Source organism: Coloeus monedula, assembly GCF_965178545.1.
Source record: "Coloeus monedula genome assembly, chromosome: 7".
NCBI classification, from domain to species: domain Eukaryota; kingdom Metazoa; phylum Chordata; class Aves; order Passeriformes; family Corvidae; genus Coloeus; species Coloeus monedula.
The window spans coordinates 24,930,523-24,957,348 of record NC_138787.1 but is presented as its reverse complement, the minus strand read 5'-3'; the positions used below and the strand labels follow the sequence as shown (position 1 = coordinate 24,957,348).

Below are 26,826 nucleotides of genomic sequence, written 5' to 3'. Positions count from 1 at the left end.
GGTGCCGGGAGCTGTAGTCACGTGGGCCCGCCGGCTCCCCATGGTAACGGCGGCGGCGGGTCCGGCGGGCCCGGGTGGGCGGTGAGTACGGCGGGGCCGCTCTGTGGAGCGGGGCTTTGCTCCCCGTGTGTTCCCCCGGGTGCCACCTTCAGAGTTCCCCCACTGGGGCGTAGGGCCCTTGGCCCTCTCGCTGCCTCCCCGGCCCCTCCGCCCCATAGCCGTGCCCGAGCCCCGAGGAGGCACCTCGCTCCACCCCGGGCCTTCTCGCGGGGCTCGCCATGGCCTTGCCCTGTGGCCCCGTGGGGCTGCGGGAGTGGGTCGGGAGCGCTCTGTAGCGAGACGTGCTGGGGTTGGTGGCCTGGGCGGCGCTCCGGGGCCAGGATAGAGCATCCTGGTAGCACCTCTGGCCGCAAAGGCTTTCAGTGGGAGAAATGAGACACAGCATGTTCCCCGGGCGAGCGGCAGGGAGGAAGAGCTGGCTTCCCAGCCAGCCACGGCCCCAGAGAGCCTCTCCAAAGGTACTTGGAGTATCAGGATGGAGCTGGGATTGACCAGGCCCAGGTGGGGTGCTGGGACATCTTGGCTGTTCATCCTTTCATTGAGGTCTTGGCTTGGCTGCTCTTGTGTTGTAAAAAGGAGCTGATGAGTCTGAAAGGTGGAAGGCAGAGCTGAGTTGAGACAAGCCTGGACTATTTCCTGAATGGCTCCGGGTTTGGGCAGGGAATGAGGAGTGAAGGCATGGGGAAGCCCTTTGGCACTGTACCAGCCTCCTGTCTCCCTTCACAGCTGGGCTGTGGATTTCTCATGGGAGTCAGAGTTCAACCCCTCAGCTCCACATCAAAACCCTGCCTACATGACTCCCTGAGATGAGACTTGTCTTTCTCATTGTGGTGTGCTCCTCACAGAATGGGCAGATGATGTCTTGTGACTCTTGGATAGTTTGGGGGAATTTACAGTGGATTGTTGGCCATATTATAGTTTTATAGAATAGTATTTCCATGATTCTTACTGTTTGTACCCAGCAGATAGTAGCATTTGTCTGTCCTTTTGTTGCTCTCTTGCTGCAGTTGTTTCATGTTAGGCAAACTTCGCTGATCACAATTGCCGCCTTCCACACCTCAGTTGTCGGGTCCTCAGCACAGCAGGGATCGCATTTCGAAGAGGAGCTGAGGGGACAAATGTCACCATCCCCAGATAACAGTGCCTGCATGAATATGTCAGATCACTGACACAGGCTGTGGGCTTTGGCTGCTGTATCAGCCTGGCTGGGTGCCACTCCTTGACATTTCCCAGGTTCCTGCCATACATCAAGTCTGGGAGTATTTGGCAGCTTCTCACCTTGAATCTCTGTTTCTTCTCCACTCCTGAGCTCTGAGAGATTGCTGTATGGAGTGAGGGTTTTGCAGTACCTTCAGAAGAATTTTTCTCAGCCCTGTCAAGACATGGAAGAGTCCTCAGCACATACTGAAGGACAAACTTGGGAACCTTTTCTTCCAGTTGCAGATATATTTCAGTAAAATGTATTAAGAACAGAGGATGGACTAAGAATTTGTGTTTTGAACTAATGGGTTGTTCTTGTCTCCTTGCTATGTGTTAATGTCTTATAGTTGTTTCACTCACTCCAAATCCTCCACTTTTTAATTTTTCTACTAAAGGCCAGCCTGGTAAGACCAGATGGAGCTGTGCTGACTGCCCTCAGTTCCTACACTGGTGGCCAAACTCTTCCCAGGTCTTGCCATGTAATTCTCCGATACCTTTTCTCCCATCATGAAGCTCAATTGAAAATGCTGTCCCTTCAGTTTGGATCTCCAGGAATGGGCTGTAGACCTCCTTAATGAAAGGCTGTTAAACACCTCATGGTTTAGCTTGTTGCTTTTAACCCAGACTTGTTTCTCTACTCTCATTTATGCTGCAGTAGGACTGCTTCTGTAGCCCATGTGATGAAAAAGTATAAATCAGGTGTGGGAGGAAGGGCAGGCACTTGCCAGCTTCACTGCTGGGGAAATAGAGCTGCACGGTCTGCTGTCACTATGCAGCATGTCTGCTTCAGGGCCTGGGGAATCTGCCAGGGAGAAAAGTTTATATCCTTTGATAGCAATAGGGACTCCATGCTCTTTGCCCTTTGCTGTGGCCCCTGCACTGTCTGGTCACAGCTCTCCTGGGGTGAGCACTGAGCCAGCCCTTTATTGTAGGTGTCCTTGGTGCACTCAAGCTACAGTCCTGGATTTTCTGCCTAACTATGCCAGAGTTCCTCACCTAGTCTGGCAACGGTGCTTCAATGCCCTTAGAGTGGTGGGGAAGTCCCTCGTGAAGTCAAACACATGACCCTTCAGTCCCCAGCCCACCCTGTGTGTGTGCATGGAGGGAGGCATTTGCTGCAGCACAGGGTGAGGTGGTGGCTGGATTCCAGCTCTCCCATGGCTTGGTCCAGCATCCTGCTGTCCCTGAGGTCTGCCTCCACCTCGGGAAGGGGAGCACACAAGGAGCTATTCTGTTTCTCTTGCAGAGCAGTGAGCAGTGCTCTGCTTACGTAAAGGGTCTCTTTGGGCAGCCGTACACTTCTCATACTTTCTCTGTTCAGTGTGGAGTGGAGTTCAGCACACAGCTGTTGAATGGAAATGAGCAACCCTGGCACAAATGTAATCCTGGGATGAAGTGGAATTTGCTGGTGCATCCTCACAGAGGTCGATTTCTCACTGGTTTTTTTTTTTTTTGTTGTTGTTTTTTTTTTTTTTTGACCTAAGTGGCCAAGAAAAACTTGGTGTCTTGATTAGGACAGAAATTGATTATCATCCTCTGGATTTGCACAAAGAATGTGGTTCTGCAAGGATGACACTGGAGGTGAGAGGGAACAGTGATGCTTAACTGTGGCAAAGCGGCACACCAGGCTGTTGCACCAACAGCATTTCTGTGGTGGCTAAGCTGTCTCTGAGCTGTCTTGTCCTCATGAACAACTTGTGGCCAGCAACACCCTCTGCTCTTCAGCTTGTACTTGCTGGTAGCCTCAGGCACTGCTTTGGCATGGTGTGTGACTGCGGTTGAGGCCACTTGTTTCTTGGAGCTGCTGTAGGGGAGGAAGGGGGATGGAAACACAAGCTGAATATGCTGTTGAAACACAAGTTTGTACCTAGCTACCAGCTGTTGGAGCAGCTTTAGGCACTCAGTTGGTTTCAGATCAATGTTGTTAATCTTGTTCAAAGTTTTAAATTTCTTGAAGGGATACAAACGCTTATTTTGAAATGTATATTGTTTTAAAACCTGTGTTTTGCGTTGTTGTTAACTTGCTTGTTCAAGCTTTAATCAAAAGTCCCAGAGCTGCAACTGAGGAACTTGGTGTGAACTCAGGTCTCATTTAGAAAAAAATGTTATCCTTTTTAATTATCAAAACAGAATATGCACCTTGCAATGGCATAGAAAACAGTAGCAATTGCAGTTGTCTAACCTCTCCTCCTTTGGGCTGTGTGTGGCTCACAGCACATTATCAGGTCAGCTTGCGGTGCATGCATTTACAAGCTCTTGTTATTTTAAGTGTGTCACCAAGCTTCGTTTAAAATAACCTCCCCAGCGAAACCCCTTTAACAGTGGGATGATGTGCATACCTGGGCTCTTAAGGTCTTGTCCTTTCCTGTTTGGGAGAGGACTGTGAGGAGCTGCCACGCTGCCATTGGAGGAGCACATGCTGCAGCAGGGCTCGGGCTGGAAGAAAGGATTTTGACTGATGCTCCTGGGGTGCACAGAGGCTGGGGCATGTGTTGGTCCAATGCACTTGTGACGTGACATTTGTACAGGCTGTGGCAGCGCTCCAGCTGGTGTCCCAACATTTGTGAGCAACCTGTGTGGCAATAGAAGGTGCTGGCAGAATCATTGTAAGCAAGTGCAGCTGTACAGTCACTCCAACAGTGACAGCTTTGGCCTCTGTATTGTGTGTCAGTAAGTCCAAGCCAAGATCCATTAATTACTTGGTTGGGTTTGAATTCCAGCCTGGCCAGTTCACCCAGGGCTTTTCCTAGCTCACATTTCTACAATAAAATTTCAAGAGTGTAGTTTTATTTCCATTGTGAGATGCAGAACAGACTCCAGCTCCTTTGTTGTAGGGTTAGATTGGCAGAACTAGGGATTGCATCAAGCTGTGACCTTTATCCATCCCAAAACTCCAGCTGAATTAAAGATAAAGGGAAGACTTCCCTGACTGGTAACCAGCAGGGATTTACTGTGGGGCAGGTGATGTTGTTCCTGCCCAGAGCCACAGAGATGTGGCAGCTGCTGTCCTATTGTGACCGCAGCCTGGCATGTGAAGGTGCCTCCCTCCATCTCCTGGATGCTCAGCAGCTGCTTTGTCAAGCTGTCCTTGCAGTAAGGATGGGAGACACTTTTCAGGTGGACATTAGAGTTGGCTGTGCTGGCATGCAGGAGGTGGAACAGAAGGGTGAATGGCGGGAAGGACAGGCAGTATGGGCTGGTGCTGCCAGTCTGGATGCATCCTGACCTGCCCCTTGTGGAGGCATCTTCCTTTCATCCTTCCTGCCCCTTCTGCCCCTATCTCTGAGCTCCTGTGTCTCCACAGGGAAACAGGGGTGATGACTAGCTGTTGGCCAGCCTAGTCCTTAACTGAAAGCTGTACTAAAGGCCCTACCACTTTCTTATGCAGCTGCTGCTTCCAGCACACCCCTCCCCTGTGCTGGCCCAGACGCTTCTGCAACTCCATGACAAAACTGCTTCAGAGAGAGGCAAGCTCAGCACATTTTTGTCTGCTACTGCGGGGCTGGTTTTCAGGCAGTGTTAGCTAAGGCCATGCCATGGCCAGATCTCCACCCTGGCAGCCACAGTTGTCAGCAGTACCCCGTGTCTGTGTCAGTCACATCTGTGCTACCATTGTTACTTACTCTGGATCGGGGTCACACAGGGCTTCTGCTGGCATTTTCACGCCTGTGTATAAGCTGACTGTAAGATTCACAGCCCTTGTTACAGCTTCATTAGGCCACATCACTTTTATTTTTACAGCAGGATGATCCACTGATAGCTGTAAAGCCGGGTGGAGATGAGGTACAGATGGCTTTCACTGCAGGCTGGTTTTGCAAGGTCATTCACTGCTGGGTGACAGTGCAGGCGATGGCCAAGCTGGCAGCACATGTGGTGATGCCACAGTGACAGACTCTCTAGGCAGGAACACTTTCATTCTCCTTGAATTTTAATTTGCTCTTTAACACCTCCGTTCACTGGTGTGCTGGGGTCACTTTGTGGTCTGAGTGCGCTTGGGAGGTGGGTGTATCTGGGGGGCAGCGTGTGGAAGCCAAGCTTTGCTCCCTTGTTTACTGGTGGAAATTTGAGCTGGGCAGGTGGTGGCATCTGAGCCACAGTTCTTCACTCTGTGCTAATCACTGTGAATGTCACAACACAGCCAGGTTGGCTGTTGGGGGCAGACTGGGTAGCAGTGGAATAGTGTTGTACATCTCAGTTGTGAGATTCTCTTCCCTGGAGATTGGAGCCCCTCTGGGCTGCAGCTCCCACTTGGATGCAGGTGTCCTGTCCTCATCAGGAGTTCTCAGCTTGACTGTACAAGCACTAACAAGCAATGCAGCCCTATGGGCATGGAGTGGACTTGGCACCTTCCATATTTCCTTGCAGAGCTTGGCAGGGTAGTAGCTCTCCTTGAGAATGTGTAGCTCCTATGGGATCCTGCATGGGATGTTCCATCTCCTACATCCTCTGGCTGGGATGCTGCTGACCTGGTATGTGCTGGTTCTGGGGCACATGAGACTGGAGCTGATTCACAGATTGAGAAGATCTGGCAGGTGTAGGTCTGTCTGACCCAGCCCTGTGATGGTGTGAGCTGCTGTCATGGTGCTACAGAGCAACCTCAGGGTCTCCAAGCTACCCTTTAACTACTGCATCTGAGGCTTGTCTTTCAGGTGAGAAAGGAGTGCGTATGTGTATTGCAAGAAAAGCGAGAGTGTGATGGTTGATGCACTCCTTATCCTTCTTTTTATACCTTTTTTTTTTTTTTAAAACATGCAAGAATGTGAGAGCTAGAAGGTGGAAGAACCAGCTAGCCTGCTTGGAATACAAATTCCTATCGCAGCTGTATCCAGGGGCCCTCTAGGCATGTGTTAAAGCAATAACTGGCTTGTGGTTTGTTTTCTCTTTTCCCTTCTCCTCAGGCAAGAGGATGTTGCAGGTATGGTGCAATAGTTCATTCTAGGAGGATTCAGGACACTTATATCTGCAGCTCTGTGGTCTGCCAGTTTGCTCCTTGCAGGAGGCTTTTCTGTAGGACTGCAATGGGGAGAAATGTATGTGCACAGTAGTGCCAGTCTCTGCTGGAAACCGAGGTGTTGATGTTAGAACAGCGCTGCATTTGCTGCTTGCTGTCTTTTCAGTCCTGAGCTTTACAGGATGCCCTTAGCCCTCACTGAGCTTTTCTACAAAAAAAAATGCTCCTTTTAAAAGCAGGGGCTGAGGTTCTTGCCTAGTTGTGTAATGTTATGAGCTGAAGCGTTAAGGAGCAGGGACAAAAAATAAGCAGATGTTTTGGGGCTTGTGGTGAGTCAGGAGGCTGATGTCAGAGACACAGACCTGTAGGAGTGGGTCCCAGGCAGGCAGCCTCTTGCTGCAGACAGGGCTACTGTGCTGGGGCTGCTACCCCATGGCCCTGGCTGGTAGTCAGGCAGCCCCATGTGTTTACAGGGTGCAAGCTTTCCTGCAGATGGCCCTCTCTATATTTTTCTTTGCATCCTCTGGTTTCATGTGAGATGCCAGCTGTTCTTTGACTTGGTCTCAGGAGGCTCTTGGTGAGCTCAGTAGACGAGAGATGTGGTTTTTTTATCCTGCAGGAAAAGCAGCTCACCCTGCTTTCCTCATGTGGCATTGGGCTGGGTGCTGTGCCCTGATAGGGCAACAGTGTCTTTCATGCTGTCCTCTTGTTTCAGACCAGCAGAGATGCTTCTGTAGATGACTGATGTGCTTGTGCCTCACGTGCTATGGCTCTACATGGCGTCTGCAGGACCAGACCATGCTAATCTGGGCCCCAAACAGCAGAAGAGCATTGGGCTGGCATCAGGCACCCTTCTGGCAGAAAGACCTCAACCGTGCTGGACCTGGCGGCTCGCTCAGCAGCAGGCAAAACCCGTCTGGAATTTAGAGAAGAGATATGTGAGTGCTTTCCAGGATCGCATGCTGCTGCCCTCGGGGATCCCTCTGCAGCAATCCTGCTTCTTGCGTTCACCATCACTATGCCATGTGCAGCCCACTGAAGACACCCTCTGCAGCCCTCCAGACACTGGCTCTGTCACGGGAAGGGTGATGTCTTCCATGCTGATGGAGCCCTGCCTGCTGGCAGAGGAGCGTCCTGGGACTGGGGTCAAAGGCTCTGCCCTCAGCTCAGGTCAGCAGGCTGCCAGTTCCTGTAGACCAGTGCTCAGTAACAGCTCCTTCCTACGGCCAAGCAGTGCTAAAGTGCCTTTTCTGCAGTCACTGAAGATGAAAAAGGTGGAAAACACCCGGAGTTTTCCTGCTGCTTCACAGTCCCACTCTGGGGACACTGGGGACACTAGAGACAGCTTCCCTAGCAGCCTGATCAACAGAGCAGTGATGAACGGCAACCTTGTGTCAGAACAAAACACAATCCCCTCCCTTACCCCTGTTCCAAGCAGTGTGATCCTCAGGAAGGACCAGTGCTCATGGGAGGACGCTAAGGGGAGACTTCACAGCTCAAAAGAGAAAGAACCGGAGAAGAGCCTCTTGAAGGCTGTGCAGCAGCTACCTAGTCAGGCTGCCACAGGCAAAGGCTTTGGGTGCCAAGTCGAAAGTTCTGGCCTTATGAATGTGGGCAGCCTGTCCAACTGGAACAGCAGGAGGAGGCAGCATGTCGGAGCGCAGATCACCCGGAAAGAAAGCATCACTCCCCTGAACTTGGAGCTGGGGAGCCATCGCCTTAACAGTAACTCGAGCCTTACGGGCACCTGTGGGGCCATTGCCCACGCTAAGCAGATCAGCCCCCATTCCTTGGCCTCGGGTGCTGGCGCTCCCGACTGCAGCACTGGCTGCCGTCCCGTGGGCATGCTGAGCCCTCAGTGTGCTGGGGACCGGGTGGTGAAAACAGAGCCTTTGCACTCGTCTGCCATCTCTGAAGTGGCAGCACAGGTGTCCACCATCCAACTGGAGAAAGAGGAGAAGCAGGCCCAGGCTGTGGTCCCAGGAAAGCTTAAGTAAGTAGAGGCAGGAGGAGGAGGGAGGTTATGGCAGGATGTGCTGGGCTGGTGGTTGTGTTTGCATGTGTTGGGAGAGGAAGCACTGTGGGCAATATGGGGTGGCCATAAGGATAACCATGGGCTGTGTCCATGAGCAAAACCCAGCTGCTGCATCCTGGTGGGTGGGTTGCCTTCCTGCTATCCCCAGCTTGACGCAGGCACTCAGGATGGCTCTAAGGCATTCCACCTTTGCCTTCAACCACAGCATGGAATTGCTGTGTGGGATTTCTAGTTTGTTCTCCTCAGTCAGGGGGCCCTGCCTGCAGTGGTAAGCTCTGCACATGTGTTGAATGAAGCCTGCTGTTGAGCCAGGCCTTCCTAGTCAGAGACATGAGTTCATAAAAGACCACAGCTAATAGAGGATAGGGAGGGTGTGAGGATGTGGAGCTCCTGCTCTCCTGCTGGGAGAAGGGTGCCCTTGTTCCTCTTCTTTCTAGCTGCTCTGGAACACGTTCCTTGTCAGCATGGTCTGGGGCCTCTCCATCTTGCTAGCTTGGGGTGAGTGCTCTCAGCACTGGAGAGGACAGTGCCCTCATTCCCCTGCCCACATTATCTCATGCTGCCTCATGGGCTACTGGGTTTTTGGCCCCAGAAACCATGTGGCATTCCTTGTGATGTGATGTCCTTTGTCCCAGTGCTACTGCTGAGAAGTCACTGCTGGAGCTGAGCCATCCCCGTGATGAAGCAGAGGAAGAACTTCCTGATGACCTGGATGAGAGCTGCAGTCAAGAGGAGTATGAGGACAGTGAGTGCTGGTTCCCCAGGGAAGGCTGTGCTCCATGCCTCAATGTGGGGAGTGCAGGAGCTGTCTGGGAGCTGGGGGTGAGCACAGCTGCCCTCCTGTCTTACATTCATGCTGTCATTTCAGAATGTGCTGAACCCAAAAGTGCTGTAACAGCAAGGAGGAACTGAATCAGTTCCTTTGGGGAGCAAGCTAGGGCTCACCACTGTCCTTCTCCAGAACTTACCCATCTCCTCTCAGTGCAGGGCTGTCAGCTCTGCTCCCTTCCCTGTTTTTTATGACACCAGTTGGTGGGCAAAAGCCAGGATCCAAGGATTTGGGGCATTTGGAACGTTCTTTCCCCTGGAGCATTTGTTTTCTCTCTTCCCTCCCTAACTCTGTGTGCATTCACTCCTCATGGAGACAAAACTTGAATTTGTTCACTCCTGCAGGTGACTCGGATGCTTCCTCTGATGCTGATGAGTCATCCAGTGGCTCCGTGACTCCTGTATCCAGGTTAGTAGCTGTAAACAGTGCATTGAGCTTGGCATATTTGTGCAGACTTGTCCCAGGACCTGAGGGAATGGCCTGAAGTTGTGTCAAGGGAGGTTTAGACTGGCTGTTAGAAAAAGATTCTTCACCCAAAGGGTGGCTGGGCACTGGAACAGGCTTTTTTGGAAGTGGTCACAGCACCAAGCCTGACAGTTCAGAAAACATTTGGACAATGCTCTCAGGCACATGGTGTGATTCTTGGGCATGACCCTGTGCAGGGCAGGGAGTTGGACTCGATGATGCTTGTGGGTCCCTTCCAAATCAGCATATTCTGTGATTCCATCATCTTTGCCCTCCATGGTGACAGAGGAGACGGTAGCATGTGGGGTAAAGGACTGAAGGTAGGAACAGATGTCCCAGCCAAAGCGAGTTTTCTTGCTACCCTGTAGACTAGAACTACCTCTCTTGCTACAGGCAGCAGCCTGTAAAGTGCTAAGGGTGCATCTACTTCAGCAAAACAGGGATCTTAATTTCACTGGCACTGCCAGTTGCTCAGTTAGGTTTACTGGATTAAATTGTACTCTTGCAAAGTCATTGCCTGGCAGATGAAGCGGAGTGGAGGTGTCCTGGGCCAGAGATTGCAAAAGCTCCTTGGAGTTTTGTGTCTCAGCATAGCATCCTAGAAACAAGTACTGGAGCCTGGGTTTTTCTGTAGCTTTTGGGAGAATCTTTTGGGAGGATTGGTCAGCCTGCGGTCATCTGAGCCCTTCCTTCCTGACTCTTGGCTGGCCTTCGTTGGACCTCTTTTTGCCCATCTAGCAATGGGAGCTGGTCTTGCACCAGGGCTGCCTCAGGCTTTGTTGTCTGTCTGACAACTTGCTGCTTCCCATCGTGTCATCGCTAATCTGGGAGGCAAGCAAGGCTTTCTGTGAGCAAATGTTGAGCCTTAGGGTGCTGCAGGGCTCTGGGTGTGCACATGTGGTTGTGAAAGTCCTGCTGAGGTGATGCAAACTGGCCCAGCAGCTGTTTCTGGCAGGATGTGTCTGGTTGGCCTCTGGGGGAAGCACTGCTTGGGCCAAATGGCTCTTGCAGCAAAGACAGAGGGATGTTGACCACTTCTTTGTGCAGGATGTGTGTGGGCCTGGGCTTGAAACCTTTGCAGCTGTCTCCTGCCTTCAGTTTGTTGTGGACAAAACCAGTTTTGTGCCAGAGAATGTTAACCAATATAATCCTTTGCCAATTAACAAAGTTTTACTTATTGATTTCAGTACTGGAAAGAGAAAAAAACAACCAAGGACTTCAAGAAAACACCTCTTCTTCCCCTATCATGGTCTGCAACCCTTTTGCCACAGGCTACACTCAGTCCCTTCAGTGAGGCAAGGGGTGGCCTGTGAGATTGGGGATAGTGTGTTGTAGTTCCTTTTCTTTTGCTGCTCTTTGTTCCTTAGTGGATTGCTCTGGTGTGGCTCCTTCCACTGGCTGCAGTGGCATATATTTGAGTGTACATTCATTGCAAACTCTACTTTTCACATTATCACATCTTTAATAGAAACATTACAAATTCTATCCCTCCTTCCAGGTATTGGGGCTTGCTGTGGTAAGGTGTACGTACAATTGGTAAAACTCCATCCCTCTTCCCTGCAACACAGCAAAATCATGAGGGTTGCAATTAAATCATATGTATTATGATCTCCACCCCCTGTTCACTTGGACAAGGTTACAGGGTTTGTCACATAAAAAATTCCACTCCTTTCCCCAGAAAATCACAAACCCCAGAGTGGTTACTTGGCATGTGCATTCATTGCAGGCTCACCCCCTCATTGCTGCAGACCGAGTTACTGACCTTAGTGCCCATTGCTTGCACCACATTGCAACAATGGTGCAAATTCCTGATACCCAGATTAAGGCTCCTTCCAGCTTCCCCCTTCCTTTGTTACTTTTCACTTTTAGCCTGCTGCTACTGCTTCATCTTTCCTAGGAATTGCATCGAGTGCCTGGCTGAGCCTGCTGAGGCTCAAGACAAAATGCTCAAACCAGCTCTTGTCTGCAGTTTATTCCCTAATGTGCCTCCAACTATCTACTTCAGTACTCGGGATGAGACAGGTGAGCCAGGGTCTGTTGTCACATAGGGTGAGAGTGGCAAGCCCGTTATTAGGGAGTAAGTGGTGCCAGCACACAGCCTGGAGCAGGCTGGCAGTGGCTGCCCTTAACCCTTCCCATGAGGAGACCCAGCACTACTGTGAGATCCAAATGATTGGAGTAAACTGTGCTGCTTCCATTGTCTGGAGCATGACTCAGGCTGCCACTAAATGTTCCAGTGTCCTGGATCTTCCCCATCTGTGCAGTCTTCTGCTCCATGATGGTTCTGGAATGGGGGCTACACACCCTTGTCTACAGGCCTGGTCCGTGTGTGGCAAACCATAAGAATTTTGCAGCTGTAGGAAATCCAAGTATTGTGTTTGTTTTCCTTCAGTCTTTAACTTTTTGCCTTCCTAGTGGAAAAGCTACCTTGGGAGCAGAGGAAGCTGCTGCGATGGAAAATGTGCAGAGTCACGCCTAACATAGTGAAGCAAACCATTGGCAGGTCCCACTTCAGAGTTAGCAAAAGTAAGTTGGGGGAGGCAACATTGCGTCCTTCCTTGTCTCCAGCCCATGGGTACAAGAAGGCAGAGTGCTTGTGAAGAACAAAGCAGAAGCAATACAGGCTGGGCACTGCAGGATGTTGGGTTCACATTTTTGCCTGTCCGACCTGTAGTATTCAAGGTCAGGGCCTGATCTGCCTCTTGGCTTGTCCCTGGCATAGACCACAAGAACTTGCTCCTGGGCTGTCAGGAGCTGATGCAGATGTGAAGCAGTTTTGTTCTGGCTTGCCACTCTGAGGAGGCTGGTCCTTATCTGCTGCCAGGCCCAGCACTGCTGTTCCTTGTCCCCATGTCCTGAGGAGGAAGTCATCTTCTCTGACCATAGCCAGAGTTCTCAGGGCTGGGACACTTGTCACTGAAGGTATGTGTGGGAGAAGTGCTGAGCATTTGCAGCTGTGATCCATACTCTGGAATGTTATCTCCTGGAAGTATTTATGGGACTCCTGCATGTATCAGTAGACCTCTGCACAGACTATTTTAGGGGTATAATGAGACATGGAGGGCAGAGGAAGTCCTAAGAAGTTTTGACATCCTACATGTCCCTCTGCAGTGCAGCATTCATTAGCCAACTGCTTCATTTGCCAGCTATAAAGCAGAGAAGTCATGATGCTGGGGAATGAAAGGCATTCCTTTGACCTTGTGCCTCTTCAGGTCCTTGCAATGGTATATTTGCAAGGATATCACCCACTTGGTTTACTGGATGCCACTCACAGCCCTTGCTTCGGCAGCTTTGCAGTAGCGAGTATGAGTGCTGTACAGCATCCTTGGCACACTTCTGCTAGCCCAAGGAGATGGGGTGCTGTGGGTTGAGAGGGCATTATGGGTGGCAGGGTACTCGGTCACTGACTTTTCTGTTTTTCCTGCAGAAAGCAATGACTGGCTGGGTTGCTGGGGCCACCACATGAAATCCCCCGGCTTCAAAGCCATCAAGGAACACCAAAAGGTAGGGGATGTTTTGAGCTGACCTCCTTCATGTGCATGGAGAGTGTGTTGGAAGCAATTTGGGTGCCCCTCTCCTCAGGGCCAGGTGTTAGCTGTGCAGGCTGTCCCTGCAGTATCCCTTCCAGAACTGGGAGAGGAGTCCAAGAGACAGGCATAGCTGGATGAGTATCTCTGCTGTGAGCATGGTTCTTGTACAGACTGAGGCTGTGGCCAAATTGTGGGGGTTTTTGTGAGCTTCCTCTAAATTCAGTTGTTGCTGCTTAATGCAGCCCTTCTTCTGGCAGAACTGAGGGGTAGGGACAGTGCCCTTCCTGCCAGTGCAGCGAAGGGCATGTACCTTACTCAGATCACAGAACAGTCAGGTGTGGGTCATGGCTTGAGGAACCTGCAAGGGACCAAAGGCTTGGTATCTGTAACAAGTACATGCCTGTTCTGGAGAGCTGTGATGCTCTAAACTATGGGGTTTGTCCCTGCAAACTTCAGGAGTAGGTGGAATCAGTTTGAGTGCAATCTTGAGAGGGGAGCAAAGAGTGTCACTCTGCACTGTATTAAAAAAGGATGTATCCTCTGCCCAGGGAGCAGGAAGGGGTGGATAAGGAGTTGGGGAAGCAGAGAGATCTCATAGCATCTCTGTTCCTTTCTAGCTAAACCACTTCCCTGGTTCATTTCAAATCGGAAGGAAGGACCGTCTGTGGCGCAACCTGTTGAAGATGCAGGCTCGCTGTGGGAAAAAGGAGTTTAATTTCTTCCCTCAATCCTTCATCCTGCCCCAGGACATCAAATTACTCAGGAAAGCATGGGAGGAAGGAGCTAGCCGACAGAAATGGATTGTGAAACCAGTAAGTGTAAAGCAGAGCTCAATCCTCTGTCTTCTTGTAGGTGTGGGGAGATAATCTGATCCTTTCTTGTTTGTGTTTTGCAGCCAGCATCAGCAAGAGGCATTGGTATTCAGGTCATCCACAAATGGAGCCAGCTACCCAAAAGGAGACCACTGCTAGTTCAGAGGTGAGTGAATATAAAACCAAGGTTGACACACAGCCTGAGACTTCTTAGTGTCTTGTATCTCTGGCCAGTTCTGGGCCCCTGCTGCTCTGTGGCAAAGCAGAAGTACCTGATTTGCATCTGGAGACTTCTCTGGAGACTGTCTGGGTGTCCTGCTGCTGAAAGTTTGGCTCTGTCAGCTGCAGCTGGGCTTACTGGATTGCTGCTGTCTCTGCATATATATATTTGAGGTCTCAGACAGAATTGGTTTCATGAGCTTTTTGGAGCTTCTGTCTGGTAGATGAACAGCTTCAGCTCTGCTGTGATCCAGCTCCCACTGCTCTGTACTCTGGGATTTGGCATGTTTGGAGACAAAAAAACCTTATCCAGTTCACACAAGCAGAGTGGGAAGAGAAGCCCCAGGGAAGAGGTGGCAGTTGTTAAAGATTTGTTCTTATGCAAGTTAGAATGGTTCAGTAAGAGCCTCAGCGCGTGTAGATGATAGCCAAAGGATTTTCTTGAAATAACAAGAGTTCTCAATCTCCTTTCCCTTCTGCAGAAAAGTGGAATAGTTCATCTTGGTTTGAGGTTGCTTTCTGGGAAGATTCTTGTGAGGGCAGGAAAACTGCAGTGTTTGGCAGACAGGGAACTGCTGTGTTTGCTTGTTTGTTCTCCCTGTCCACTTTCCGTGCAAAGAGATAAACTTCCCTATGGAAAATCATGAACTTCTGGGATGAATAATCAAATGGTTTGAATTAAAATATCCAACTGTTTCTGCTCACTGTACAAAACCATCTGTGGTGTACTGCATGTTTTAGATGTTCTTGAATGTTGAGAACAGTGTTGTGGGTGTGGAAGAGCTACTGTGCCTTAGAACTGAAAAACATCTCTTCAAAATGGAACTGAGCAGAAGGAAACATTGTTTATGTGCTGCAGGAACTCCTCATGAATGGGAGAGCTGCTCCTTCCCTCATTTTATCTGTGATGTGATTAACTTGGAAATACTGTCCAAAAAGGCTTCTGCATCAATCCCTCGTTTTGCCAGGCCTTCGGAGTTGGGGGTTAGAGATGTTCCTGCATATGGAAATCATAACCCTTATGTGCTTACTTCCCTCTGCAGATATCTGCACAAACCCTACCTCATTGGCGGGAAGAAGTTTGACCTGAGGCTCTATGTTTACGTCACTTGCTATGATCCCCTTAGGGTCTACCTGTTCAAGGATGGATTGGTTCGCTTTGCCAGCTGCAAGTAGGTTGTGCGGGAGAGCGGTGCTGGGGGCTGCCTTGGCCCTGAGGCATCTGTGGCTGTGATACCTGCTTTGGCCAGGGCAGGAGGGAGTCATCCCCTATAAGGGTGATGCTTAAAGCTGTATCTTGCTGCTTAAGAAGCAGTGTGGAAACACACGGGGTCGCTGCAGGTGACTTTTGAAAGGGAATGTGAGACGATGCTGCCTACCTCCAACCTTCCCAATGAAAGATCATCTCAGTGTGAAGCAGTTCTTGAAATACATTGTGCTTCATTCTGCTTAAAAGCTGGCACACCAGAAACTGAGATGTTTCTTCCAGTTTTTATTGTATTGCCTCAGGCTGCTGCAGTTCCATCAGGGCTTCTGCTCATTGATGCTCTGGCTTTTATTTCTTGAGGACATGCTGTGAGGGTGGGATTGCATTCCACTGTCCCAAGGCAGCCTGTTCTGTCCCATGATTTGTTCCATTAGCTCTGAGCCTGTGGGGACAGAGAGCTCCAGGCAGCAGGGCTGGTGACTGGCTGAGAGTGGTCTGAGATGAGAACAGAGTCAGTCTGCCTGCCTCATGGCCCTGGGGACAGCCACTTCAGTCTTGGACTGCTTGTGCTCCTCTTGCCTCCACCAGGTACTCTTCCTCAATGGACAGCCTCAGCAACAAGTTCATGCACTTGACCAACTACAGTGTGAATAAGAAAAACACAGAGTACAAGTCCAACTCGGATGAGACTGCTTGTCAGGGACACAAATGGTAGGTGCTGCTTTTAGGGTACAAGGTAGCTCTTTCTATTTAGTGTTAAGTCAGACTTTCTTCCGTATTCTTACCCAAAACTTGAACTTGCTTTCTGTATCATCAGCTCCCATTTGGGAAACTGAAAGAGCAGAGTGATTTTAACATGAGTTAGTGTCAATGGAATCCGGATGGTCTCCTTGGCTTGTGACTCATCCTGTCCACTGCTGCTTGAGCTGTAGTTGCTGTTCATCCTGCCTATGTCTGTGCTGTTCCCTGCTTCCAACGCTGCACTCATCTCTGCTCATTCATCCCCTTCCCCTGTGGTGGGGGCGATGGGATGTGGTTAAAGCAGAATCTGATTGGTTTTTGTTAGAAATTGAATGGGTGATGCTTAAATTGGCTAGATGGAAGTTTCTGCCCATCTCACTCTTGACTTCTCTGTGGAGGCAGAGAAGGGGACAGCCCTGGTTCAGAACTGTTAATTTATGTGCTACTTGGTGGGAATAGGAGCAGTGGTGCCATTTCTAGGCCCTTGGGAGGAGGGCTGCAATCTTGCAGGAATTCCCATTCCTTGCTGTCCCATGGGTGAATGGATGCAAGCCCCAGGAACTTGTCTCTGATTCCATGGTGGTGTTTGAACCCTTTTAAAAATAGTGCAGGATAGAGTTCTCAGTTCACAGCCTGGGCAGGGCTGCTGCACTTCAAGGGGAATTGAAGAAGGTATTTTGCTGTGGTCAGTTTGCTTAGACCTGGACTTGCTACACAGTGGTCTCTTCCTCCACTGGGACTTTTAGCAGGGTCTGCTGCTTCTCAGCAGTTGTAATTGCGTGGGGATGGGATTGTGTGGGTTTTCCATACTTGCATGCAGTCAAAGCTGGCTGTTCCTATGTTAAAGAAGTGTGGCTGTAATCCACTCCATCTTGTATGCAGGAAGCGTGACCTTTGGATTCCTGGCCATTAGCCACATGGTCTCACTTGAGAAATATCTGAGCATCCTTGGCTCAGTGTCAGGGTAGCTTGCAGCACTCAGTGTGGTGTGGGAAACTCCTGTAAAAGCATAGATGCTCCCCCATACCATCTTGTTACCCTCATTTTTCAGAAATGTTTTTCATCCCTGAAGCCCCAGTGAAGTGGCTTTAGCTAAAACATTTTTGGGGTCTTGTTGGATTCCTGCTGAGCCGCTTTGCAGTGCTGCGGGGGAAGGCCTGCAGGAAGGGGAGGTTTGCTGAGGACATGGAGGGGGAGGGAAGAGAAGATCTGGGCCTGACTTACCTAGCTCATGTGCTAATTTGGGACTGTTCTGAGAGAAGTCTATGACAGATTCATGTTCCTAGTAGCTTGGGCCTTCAAGACCAGGGGCCAGGCTGGGGAGAGCAGCAACCGGGAACTGAGAGGTTTGAGAATGTCAGGAGGATTGCCATGCTGGGGAACAGTGCTGTCAGGGTTCCCCTCTGTTGCTTTTGCCACCACCAGGAAGGGGCCACAGAGCTACCTCCTTTGCTTTCTTTCTCCCAGGGCACTCAAAGCTCTCTGGAGTTACCTGACCCAGAAGGGAGTTAACAGTGAGGCCATCTGGGAGAAGATTAAGGACATCGTTATCAAAACCATCATTGCGTGAGTCTTGGCACCCCTTGCTCTGTGTCTCTGTGAGGTGCACCCTGTCCCCTTTGACTGTCCTGTCCCTTCTCAGCCTGGTCCTTTTGCTCTTAATTGAAATGGTATCACTGCTGTTGGCTTCAGTATTTCTCTGTGGATCCTCCTTTCATCCTGTTACTTATGCTCCTGCTGCAGTAGCTGCAGTGGGTAAACAGACCTTACATTTCCCTGACCTGCCTGAAGGCCAAGAAGGTGTGGTGTACCCAGAATTGCCCAGCTTGCCACCCTCTCCCCTGCTTTGCCTGGGAGCCTGAGAGAATGGTCCCTGGTGCAGGATGAATCCTGTATTTAGAGGTGGATGCTACCTGACAGAGCAGGGATGCTCAGGATGCAGTGCTGGATCCATACGTGATGAAGCAGCAGCAACTCACAGGCCCGTGTTGGTCCCTCACCCCACCCGCTCCCGCAGCACGTGGCTGCATTATGCTTCCAGAACTGTCAGCATGTGCTGTGATCAGCCAGAGCTCTGCTGTCTGACTGTTGGAAACAAGGATTCTTTTCTTGGCTTGCAGTTCTGAGCCCTATGTGAACAGCCTGGTGAAGATGTACGTGCGCCGACCGTATTGTTGCCATGAGCTGTTTGGGTTTGATATCATGCTGGATGAAAACCTCAAGCCCTGGATCTTAGAAGTCAACATTTCCCCAAGGTAAAGCATATTCTGAGCCACAGCAGAGTGGATAATGGCCTTTCTTTTACTAAAAAGTGAGTTTGGCTTGTGATGTCCCCTGTAGCCTGTGCTGAAAGACCATGGGCTTTGAAGCTTCTCTCTCCAGATTGCAGGAATCAAAGCACTCCCTGTCTGTGAAAGCAACATTCATCTGCAGTTCAGAAAGCTTTGCTGGGCATGCTCCAGCTAGAGCCAGGGAAGAGTATGTTAAAAAAGGAAGGCCAAGGAGGGATGTGTCTTGTACAGAATGGGTGATGGCAGAGATTTCTTTGCGTGGGCAGAAGCAATCAGCAGTTCCACTGCCTCGTGCACGATTCTTTGCTTCCTGACGGCACCCGGCCGTGTGGTGCCGGCTGTGCAGGCAGGGCTGGGAGCTGCAGTGTAACTGAGCATGGCCCCTCCTGTCTGCGAGAGTGGGTGGGCATGAGCTGTACACAGAGCCATGGTCCAACACAGGGCTCTGGGGATGGACTTATCTATTTCTAGCAAACCTGGGAAGCAATGGAAAAATTAACTATTTCTGATTGGAAGCCCCCCCTTCAAAGAACTGTTGTCAGGATTTTTCTCTCAGTGTCTTATGGCTGGTTTGATGAGACAAGGGACAGGCTGGTGTTTGTATCTCAGTCAGTAATAACCCAGAGATTGCACTTGGGGCCATGGGGCTCAACACCTCTATTCTAGCACTCAGGCTGCTGTGATGTTTCTTCTCTGCAGCCTCCACTCCAACTCCCCACTGGATGTGAGCATCAAGGGCCAGATGATTCGGGACCTCCTCAACCTCGCTGGCTTTGTTTTGCCCAGCATGGACAGTGTGGCCTCACGGACACAGATAAGAAGTGGCTCTACCTGCAGGTCAGCCCCCTTCTCTGTCAGAGAAGCAGGCTTTTTTCTTGCGGGATTTCATCTTGGGGGCTGCTTGGAGCCCAGCAAATGCTGGCTTCTAGCTGTTGAGAGCCTGTGCTTGCTGGTGCTTCAGCTATGGGTCCAAAAAACTTGCCTCATTGCCTGAGTATCTGGTTCCTCTGGTCTCTTCAAGGCAGAAGGATTTATGCCCTCTCTGTGGGTCCATAGTTGGAAGTGAGGCCAATGTAATTTGTGCTTGCTCTGCAGTTAATCAAGTCGTTCTCTCTCATCCTTCCCCTGCCAGAGCTAATACCATGCTAGGTCTCACTGCTTCTCTGTTTGCTTGGAGAACTGGCTGGCTCTATTGGGGTTGGATCCACTTACCCTCTGACTTAACAGAACTGACATGCTGCTGCCTGGAGCAAGAGGAGCACCTGTTATTTTGCAAATGCTGGAGTTATCAGTTCTTTAGGCAGGACTGCAGGTGGCACATGCTGCCAGCCTATAGGTGGAGGTGTGCACAGTATTACTTTGCAGCTAACATGACTGTTTTGTGCAGAATGCTAATTCCTGGGTATGTGTCCAGCCAGGCCCCTAATCCTTCTGTGTTTCACTACAGCTAGGGCTTATCCTGGTTTCAAACCTAAAGGCTGAAAGGAAACCAGTCTGTTCCCTGCAGCAGAGTGGCTGCTGGCCATGTCACTGAAGGATCAGCTTGCTGGGTTAAGCACCAGCATGCAGTGATGTGTGGGCATGCCAAAACATGGGACTCTTGCCCTCTGAGTGCCCTGTGCCTTTAGTGGAGAAGCTTGGAACATGGGCCTGTTCCAGATGGGGAGCTCTCACCAGCTCATCTGCGGTGCTTTGATCACACGCTGGTTTGCCACTTCCAGTGGAAGTGCTGAAGGGCAGGTGTCCTCAGAGGGACCTGCAGGGGATTAAGCGGATCCTTAACATGGTTCAGATGATGCATTACCAGATTTCTTGCATCCAGGGGCAAGCTTGTTTAACTGTATCTCCTGCCCTGGGAAGCATATGAAGGGGTTTTCCACATGTGGGCAGAATTCCAGATCTGTATGTTACCCAAGCACCATGCAGCACACTCAAGGTTTTGCTCTTTCTGATCTGCACACAACTAATAAATTTTGCAGCAGCACAACAAAAAAGCTGTTGATAGATGGGTTAAAAGGTTTTCGACAAGTATCTCCCAGATTCTGGCGTCCGCAAATGGTTCAGTTGGTGCTTAGAATAGATGGTTGCTGGTCAGATAGTACAGAAGGCCAGGACTTCCCATGGCATGTGTCTGAATTTGTGTCCTGAGAGTATTTGGATATTGCCAGAGGAAGTTTTTGATCTAAGAGTTCTCTTCTTCCTTGTACAGTACCAGTACTGAGTACTTGTACCCCCATGCCTGTGCTTGCAGTTAGGAAGCTGTGTTCCAAGTGGGATGTACACACGAGATCCCACCAGGCTTCATGTGCTGTGAATCAGGTCACGGTGTATCTTCGACCCTCTTGCATCCTATGTGAGTGTGAGGTGATGGCTCATCTTTTGGGTGAAGGAACACTGAAATGCCTTAGTGAGGAGCTGGCAGAGCCCTCCCAGTTTCCCAGCCCACATCCTTCCTGGGTTCTGTGCTGATGCACAAGACCGTGGATGCATCACTGATCTCAGAACTAGTGAAATCCTTGGAGAAAGTGTTCTCTCCTCCGTGGCATTTTCATGAGGGTGTCATTACTCTCTCAGAAGTTGCTGGGAGCAGCTCTGCCATGACAGGACTTTGTCTTCTCCACTTAAATGCTCTATTGCCTCTCTTGTGTCCTCAGTCTGGGCAATGCTTTGAAGGAGAAGCCCAAGCCAGTATCTGAGCATTTCAGAGCAGAGAAGATGAAGAAGGCCTATTACTTGATGCAGAAGATACCTGACCAGGTACGAAACAACCTCCCCTGTTATTTGCACCATCATGCCAAGCCCATGTCCCAGCCAGTCCCACAAGTCTATCCCTTGTCCGTTTTCAGATTGTGCTCTTCTCTGGGGTCAGCCAGATGATGGGGCGCACTTGGGCTCCAGTGGGTTACAAGACAGTTGGTCAGAAATAAATTGAGCTTGCTTAAGCCACTGTCTCACTGACTCATCTGTACATTAAAATAGGTGTGTGCTAAAGGGGCGCATTACCCACCAGTCCCCAGAGTCTGAGCACTGCCTGTTCCTCCTTATGTATCTGTGCAGCTCTTAACAGCCTTTGCCAGCTGACCCCATGCAGGTTACTAGAGCCACTGGCCTTGTGTGCCTCCTGGCAGTGTGTTTAAGAGAGGCTGGGCTGCAGAATTGGGGTTCTCTTCAGTTCTGTGCAGTGTTGGTGTCACCACTGAACCTAGATTCCTTCAGTTTCCATGTGGCCTGTATCCCAAAGATCTCAGACACATGGAGACCTCTGCTTGAGAGATGCTTCTCCCTGACCTTGGGTTGCTCTTGTCTGCAGGATTTTTATTCTTCTGTCTTGGACATCCTGACTCCAGATGATGTTCGCATCCTGGTGGAGACAGAGGATGAGTATTCGCGACGTGGGCAGTTCGAGCGGGTGTTCCCCAGCCACATCTCTATGCGGTACCTGCGTTTCTTCGAGCAGCCTCGTTACTTTAACATCCTGGTGACCCAGTGGGAGCTCAAATACTACTTGAATAGACACAAAGGTAACTGTCCTCCTAAAGCCTGGCACAGCCACCTGACTCAGGCAGGCTGCCTGCCAGCAATCGTGGGAGACTTCTGAGCTATGCATGTTGAGGGGGAGCTGCCTGCCTGCACACTAACCCCTAGGAAATGTGTTACCTTCCTAGACTGCTTCAAATATCACAAAAAGCTTATTCTAATTTCATGAGAGCTGATGACTGTTGTGGTACACACAGCAGCAGCACTTCTAGGTGCCCTGGGCATGAAGCAGACTGAGATTTTGTCTTCAGCCTGTAGCTCTGGTTTCTTACTGTGTTCCTCTGCTCTCTTTTGAGGGAGAAACAGCTGGAGTTGCTGGGCTTTGCTCCTGACAGGTGATCTGTGAAGGAAAAATTGGGCCTATTCCCTGGTTCCTGCAGCTTTCTAATTGAAGAAAAACAGCGTACAGATGGAAATTTTTCCTAAACACTAGAAATCTAGCTAACATTTCCATCCTTTCAGGACACAACTCTGTATTTTAATAAAAAAATTTCCCTTTAACAATGCATAGCTGCACTGGACCAATTCCTTCTCACCCGGGTTGTCTCTATCAGGGCAGCAGTGGAAGCTGTTTGGGAGAGAGAGTCAATGAAGTCTAGCATGAAGGGTTAGAGAAAATAAAAAGAGACTGGCTCAGGGCTTTCCATCCAATATCTGATCTAGATGGAGAGGTTTCTGGAGGAGCTGGCCCTCCACTGCAGTGACTGTATGTGTACTCCTCACCTGGCTATCAAGGAGAGAAAGAACAAAAATGCTCTTGTCACTTTTCACTGGTGTTAAAGCAAATATCAAAGGGGTCAGTAACAATCTTTCACAGAGAGATGGTAACATCATAGCCTTCTCTGGCTGTGCTGTCAGCATGTGTCATCCTTTCCCTTGCTAGTATCTTTGTTGGATGATCTCCCATCAACTGGAAGAAAGATTCTGTCATCGTTCTCACTGAAGTGCTGCCCTGAACTTTGCCGCTCAGGCAAGGGTCGTGGTTCAGTGCTCCAGCTTCCCCAAAGAAGCCAAGCGAGTAGATTTGCTCTATCCTATCCTTGCTCTTTAGCTCTGATTGGAACCCATCCTCCCCCTGTCCCCTTCCTGTTCCCCTGTGTTCCATGCAGCACTCATCTTTCCGTAGCCAGCAAGATGCAAAGCCCAGGCTGGTGCACAGACCCAGGACAAGGCATCCAAGCTGCCCTGCTCCCCTCAGCCCCCAGTGTGTAGGGGGTTTTTTTACAAGGTTCTGGGACTTGCAGAAAGATCACCAAGGAACAGGCCTTGGACAGCAAGGATTTCTCCTGGTATCCTATAATCTCAGCTGGACAGCATCAAGTTCCTAGCCATTGCTCTTCTGGTTTCTAATTCTCAAGCCACCCTAGCCTTCTGCTATGATCCTAAGGCTCTTAAATAAGAAAACAGGATGGGAGTAGTCCTGGATTTCTCAGTATTTCTGGGTTGGCCAAGAACAGGGTGCTTGGCTGTAGTGGGGACAGCTAGCAGAAAGCTAGCTGGAGGATTAAGCTGGAGGAAGTGGAGCCTGTTCAGTGCAGTTGAACACATGGCTCTGCTTCAAGATGACCTTGCCATACTCTGGAGCACCACATCTTGTGTGTGGTGAGAGGAATGGTCCCTTCCAGTCACACCAGTGATGAGATTGGCCTGTGCTAGTCTTGCACTCCCTCAGGGATGAAGTCTCAGCCCATGTCGAGCTCTGGATGAGGAGGGAGGAGATGATGCACTGGGATGCTGCAGCTGATCAGTGCTGTGCAAGGAGGAGGTTACCTGAGCTGCCCTCCTCTGGGAAAGGGCTTGATGACAGCAAAGCTGCTCTACATTTGCACTGTGGGAACTTTCACCTGTGCAGCCCAAATCAGGTGCTGCTGTTGGCAGGCACCGGGCTCAGGGGGACAGCCAATCTGGTCTAATTTGGCAAATCCTGTGTTGCCCCAGTTTCCCTGTTTCACTTAGCCTGCTGCAAGGAATGTCTTGGCTCCCTGGGAGGAAGGCAAGCACTGCAGCAGCCCACGCACTGATGTTTGCTCGTACAAAGGGTGAACGCCCTTGATTTACCCCGTGTTTGCTGGCGCTCAAGCACGTGTTCAAGTAGTTATTGCATAGCATGTTCTGCGTGGTCAGTGCAGCATATTTGCATGCCCTGAACTGGGAAAGCTTAACTCTCTGTAAACCTGACTGTTCGTTCTCACTTCTTGTTTTCTGTCACTTCCTAGGTCTGGAGCTACTGAAGAACTGGTGTGTCAAAGGGTACCACACTGGGGCAGGGACGGATTTGGCCCAGATGGTGCGTATAACTGTGGGTAAGGTAGGCAGAGATGGTTGTTTACCTGCACAGAGCTGGGTAGAGAGCCTGCTTGTTCTCCTTCCTCTGACTCCTGTCTTACCTGTTTGCCTTCTTCCCTCTTTGCCAAGGCCTCCAGGAGTCTGGAAAAACCCATGCTGCCCTATTTCCCACAAACATGAAATCATGAACAGTATATCAGATCTGCAAGTATTTTGCATCTGAATATCCTTGGGTGCACTGGGCACAGCCCTACATATTTGGCACTTGTCCTGCCCATTGTTCCCCTCTACAAGGGAGTCATCTCTGTCTGTCACTCCCGTGCCTTACAATAGAATGATCCTCTGAAAGAAACCTACTGTTTTGACCTCGAGATGCTCTACTCCCACTTTCAGCAGAGGGATTCATTAGGCAGAGAGCGAAGATTGCTCTGTTTGCTATTCTGGGAACAGTCTGGTGGCAGTGACAATGCGCAGCAGTGAGGCAGCTCTAGCTGAAGATCTCTAGGGCAGTCTGTGGCAAAGCACAGCAGGCTTGAGGGATTTTTGCCACAACTTAAATAGTCATTCTATTGTCTTTCTCTCCTCCCACAGTGGTCATTGCCAAAGTCATTCTTCCTCCAGACGAGTAGCATTCAATCGAACAGCTTCAGCAAACTGGAACTGGGCAGACTGGGGTGAGTTTGCACTGGCTGTGATGTTCATGGTGTTCATAACGTGGCTTTAGGACTGGTGTCCTGGTAGAGAACTGGTGGCCCAGAAACACAGTTTTATTTAAGGGGAGAGGAGCAGGTTGGTTTGCAGGCTCTGAAGCCTCTGCTCTCTGGAGAGCCAACAGATGGGGCTGGCATGATGTCTGTGCAACTGGGCATGTCTCCTTGGCACTGTACACCCAGTTTGGATGGGAATGAAGCTCCGAACAGCCAGATCAGGTGATGTTTGGAGCTGTCATGATCAGAACATGCTGACAAGATATTCCCCATATAGGAACCTGTATCACTTCTGTGGGCACTGATGTGGTGGTTAACAGTGAGCAGAGGCTCTCAGCTGCAGCACTGACTGGGGAGACAGTGAGGCCTCCAGGTCTGTTGAAGCTCCCAGCTTCCCCGAGCAAAGCTGGGCTGCTGACAGCTTCCTGTAGAGGTGGAGGACTGGAGTTTGTTTTCGTGAGCCAAAGTGAAGGGGAGGCACATCCCTGGTCTCTGGTGCTAAGGGGAAAGGACATCTCTGTTCCTGTGCTGAGGCCAGGGTGGAGTTGGGTTTACACACAGACAGGGAGATGAAGCTGTGGCCCTGAAGTCACACTGATATTGGGATACCAGTTGAGGTGAGTGGTGCTGCCTGGGATGGGAGATGGAGTAGATGAGCCTGGCAGCCCTATCTCCATGTGTCATGATTCGGCAGATGATTATTGCACCATAGTCCTTTTGGTCTTTTCTCATTGTCCCTAAGAAGCTCAGGGTCTCCTTTTTTCTGTAGCACATGCCTCTCTTCAGCTGGTGAGGATCTCACAAGATGCCTGGAGCCCAGCCCTACTCAGAGCTTACCTCTCAACAAGTGCACTGGTGGAGCCGACCAGAGACCTGCTGGCTGCCTCTCTGACACCACCCTGGTGATGTGACCAAGCAGCCACCGTCCCTCCCTGGGGACACATCAACCTACCTCAAAGGAAGAGACAGGAGCTAGCTCTGTAGAGCAAGGCTGTGGGAGCTCCTCACACTGCACACTTGCTTGTGGGGCTGGTTGTAGAGAGGGATGTTTTCCTGGGCAAAAAGACATGTGTGACTTCAGTTTCTAAAACAAGTGGAAAAACAAGAGGAAGTGTGGGTTATCTGGCCTTTTTTCCTAGACTGTTCTTAAAGCCTGACATGGTGGTTTCTTTGCTGCATGGGAGCTGGCTGAGCCTGCCCTTCTTGTCCCCAGTCAGCACAGGCTGAGTCCTTGCTTGCCTGTATATGTGTCCTGAGTCGCTGGCAGCTGAGTCTGCTCTTGCCCTGCTGCAGCCTGGCCCCTGGAGAAAAGTCCCCAGCCACTACCCCACTCCTGGGAGGGAGTAAAACTGCCCAGTTTTATCCTTTCTGAATGTCTGTGCCAACATCTTGCCTTCCCCCAATACCAGGCCCTGTGGGAGACCTCAGGCTTGCACATCGCAGCTCAGGACAGACCATGGGTACCAGTGTGGCTCCAGTTTGTTGTGGAAGCAGTAGGGCTGCTGGAGGGGGGAGCATCCTTCTCAAGGCCATTGGCTCTCTGGTGTGCCCTGCAGCATGTGTGCACGGACTGCAGGCTGGTGCTCTTCTCCTCGGTCTGCTCTCTACTTTGTTTCTCGAGGATTTCTAGTAAATACTCACCTGCTCTCCTGGTTCTCATCTGCCTTCCTTTCCCTGACGTCTTTGTGTCTGGTGGGAAGTGCACCTCTTTCGTGCTTCACTGGGCTCTGGTACAGGGGGGGTTTGTGCTACCACCCTGCTTTTCCCTGTCCTTCTGGGGGTAATCCTTGCTGCCCTATGGCAGGTAAACATACCCCCATGCATGGAGGAGCAGCTTCCAGTATAATTGCTTTGGTCTGGGGTCTTCCTTATGTCTTGTGGACTATCCCATGCATCATTAACCAAGGGGAACAATGCACTCCAGCCTTACAGGAGGGGTAGGAAGGGTTGGGTGTC

At 50.5% G+C, this 26,826-nt stretch overlaps 1 protein-coding gene across 4 annotated transcripts; it reads left to right on the top strand.

Annotated features, from left to right (window-relative positions):
* Window positions 1-3: 3 nt before the first annotated feature.
* TTLL4 (tubulin tyrosine ligase like 4) lies at window positions 4-26,523 on the top strand. 4 transcript variants are annotated; one of them, XM_082284897.1, is made up of 19 exons: window positions 4-81; window positions 6,927-8,204; window positions 8,882-8,991; window positions 9,420-9,483; window positions 11,438-11,562; window positions 11,956-12,066; window positions 12,968-13,044; window positions 13,688-13,882; window positions 13,966-14,048; window positions 15,145-15,273; window positions 15,897-16,019; window positions 17,517-17,615; window positions 18,170-18,304; window positions 19,040-19,177; window positions 20,995-21,097; window positions 21,651-21,861; window positions 24,094-24,164; window positions 24,755-24,837; window positions 25,640-26,523. In XM_082284897.1, the coding sequence occupies exons 2-19, from the start codon at window positions 6,949-6,951 to the stop codon at window positions 25,779-25,781; spliced, it is 3,255 nt and encodes a 1,084-aa protein (XP_082141023.1). In that variant the 5' UTR covers window positions 4-81; window positions 6,927-6,948; the 3' UTR covers window positions 25,782-26,523. The 4 variants fall into 4 exon arrangements, with proteins under 4 accessions (XP_082141023.1, XP_082141026.1, XP_082141025.1 ...); XM_082284899.1 differs by lacking the exon at window positions 4-81 and adding an exon at window positions 469-518; XM_082284898.1 differs by lacking the exon at window positions 4-81 and adding an exon at window positions 2,752-2,841.
* Window positions 26,524-26,826: the final 303 nt, after the last annotated feature.

What these genes read in the sequence shown, in the direction of transcription:
- TTLL4 (XM_082284897.1), top strand. Translation starts at nt 6,949, where the DNA reads ATGACTGATGTGCTTGTGCCTCACGTGCTATGGCTCTACATGGCGTCT. An exon ending in CCATCAAGGAACACCAAAAG is followed by an intron (nt 13,045 to 13,687) that starts GTAGGGGATGTT and finishes GTTCCTTTCTAG; the next exon opens with CTAAACCACTTCCCTGGTTC. An exon ending in CTACTTGAATAGACACAAAG is followed by an intron (nt 21,862 to 24,093) that starts GTAACTGTCCTC and finishes GTCACTTCCTAG; the next exon opens with GTCTGGAGCTACTGAAGAAC.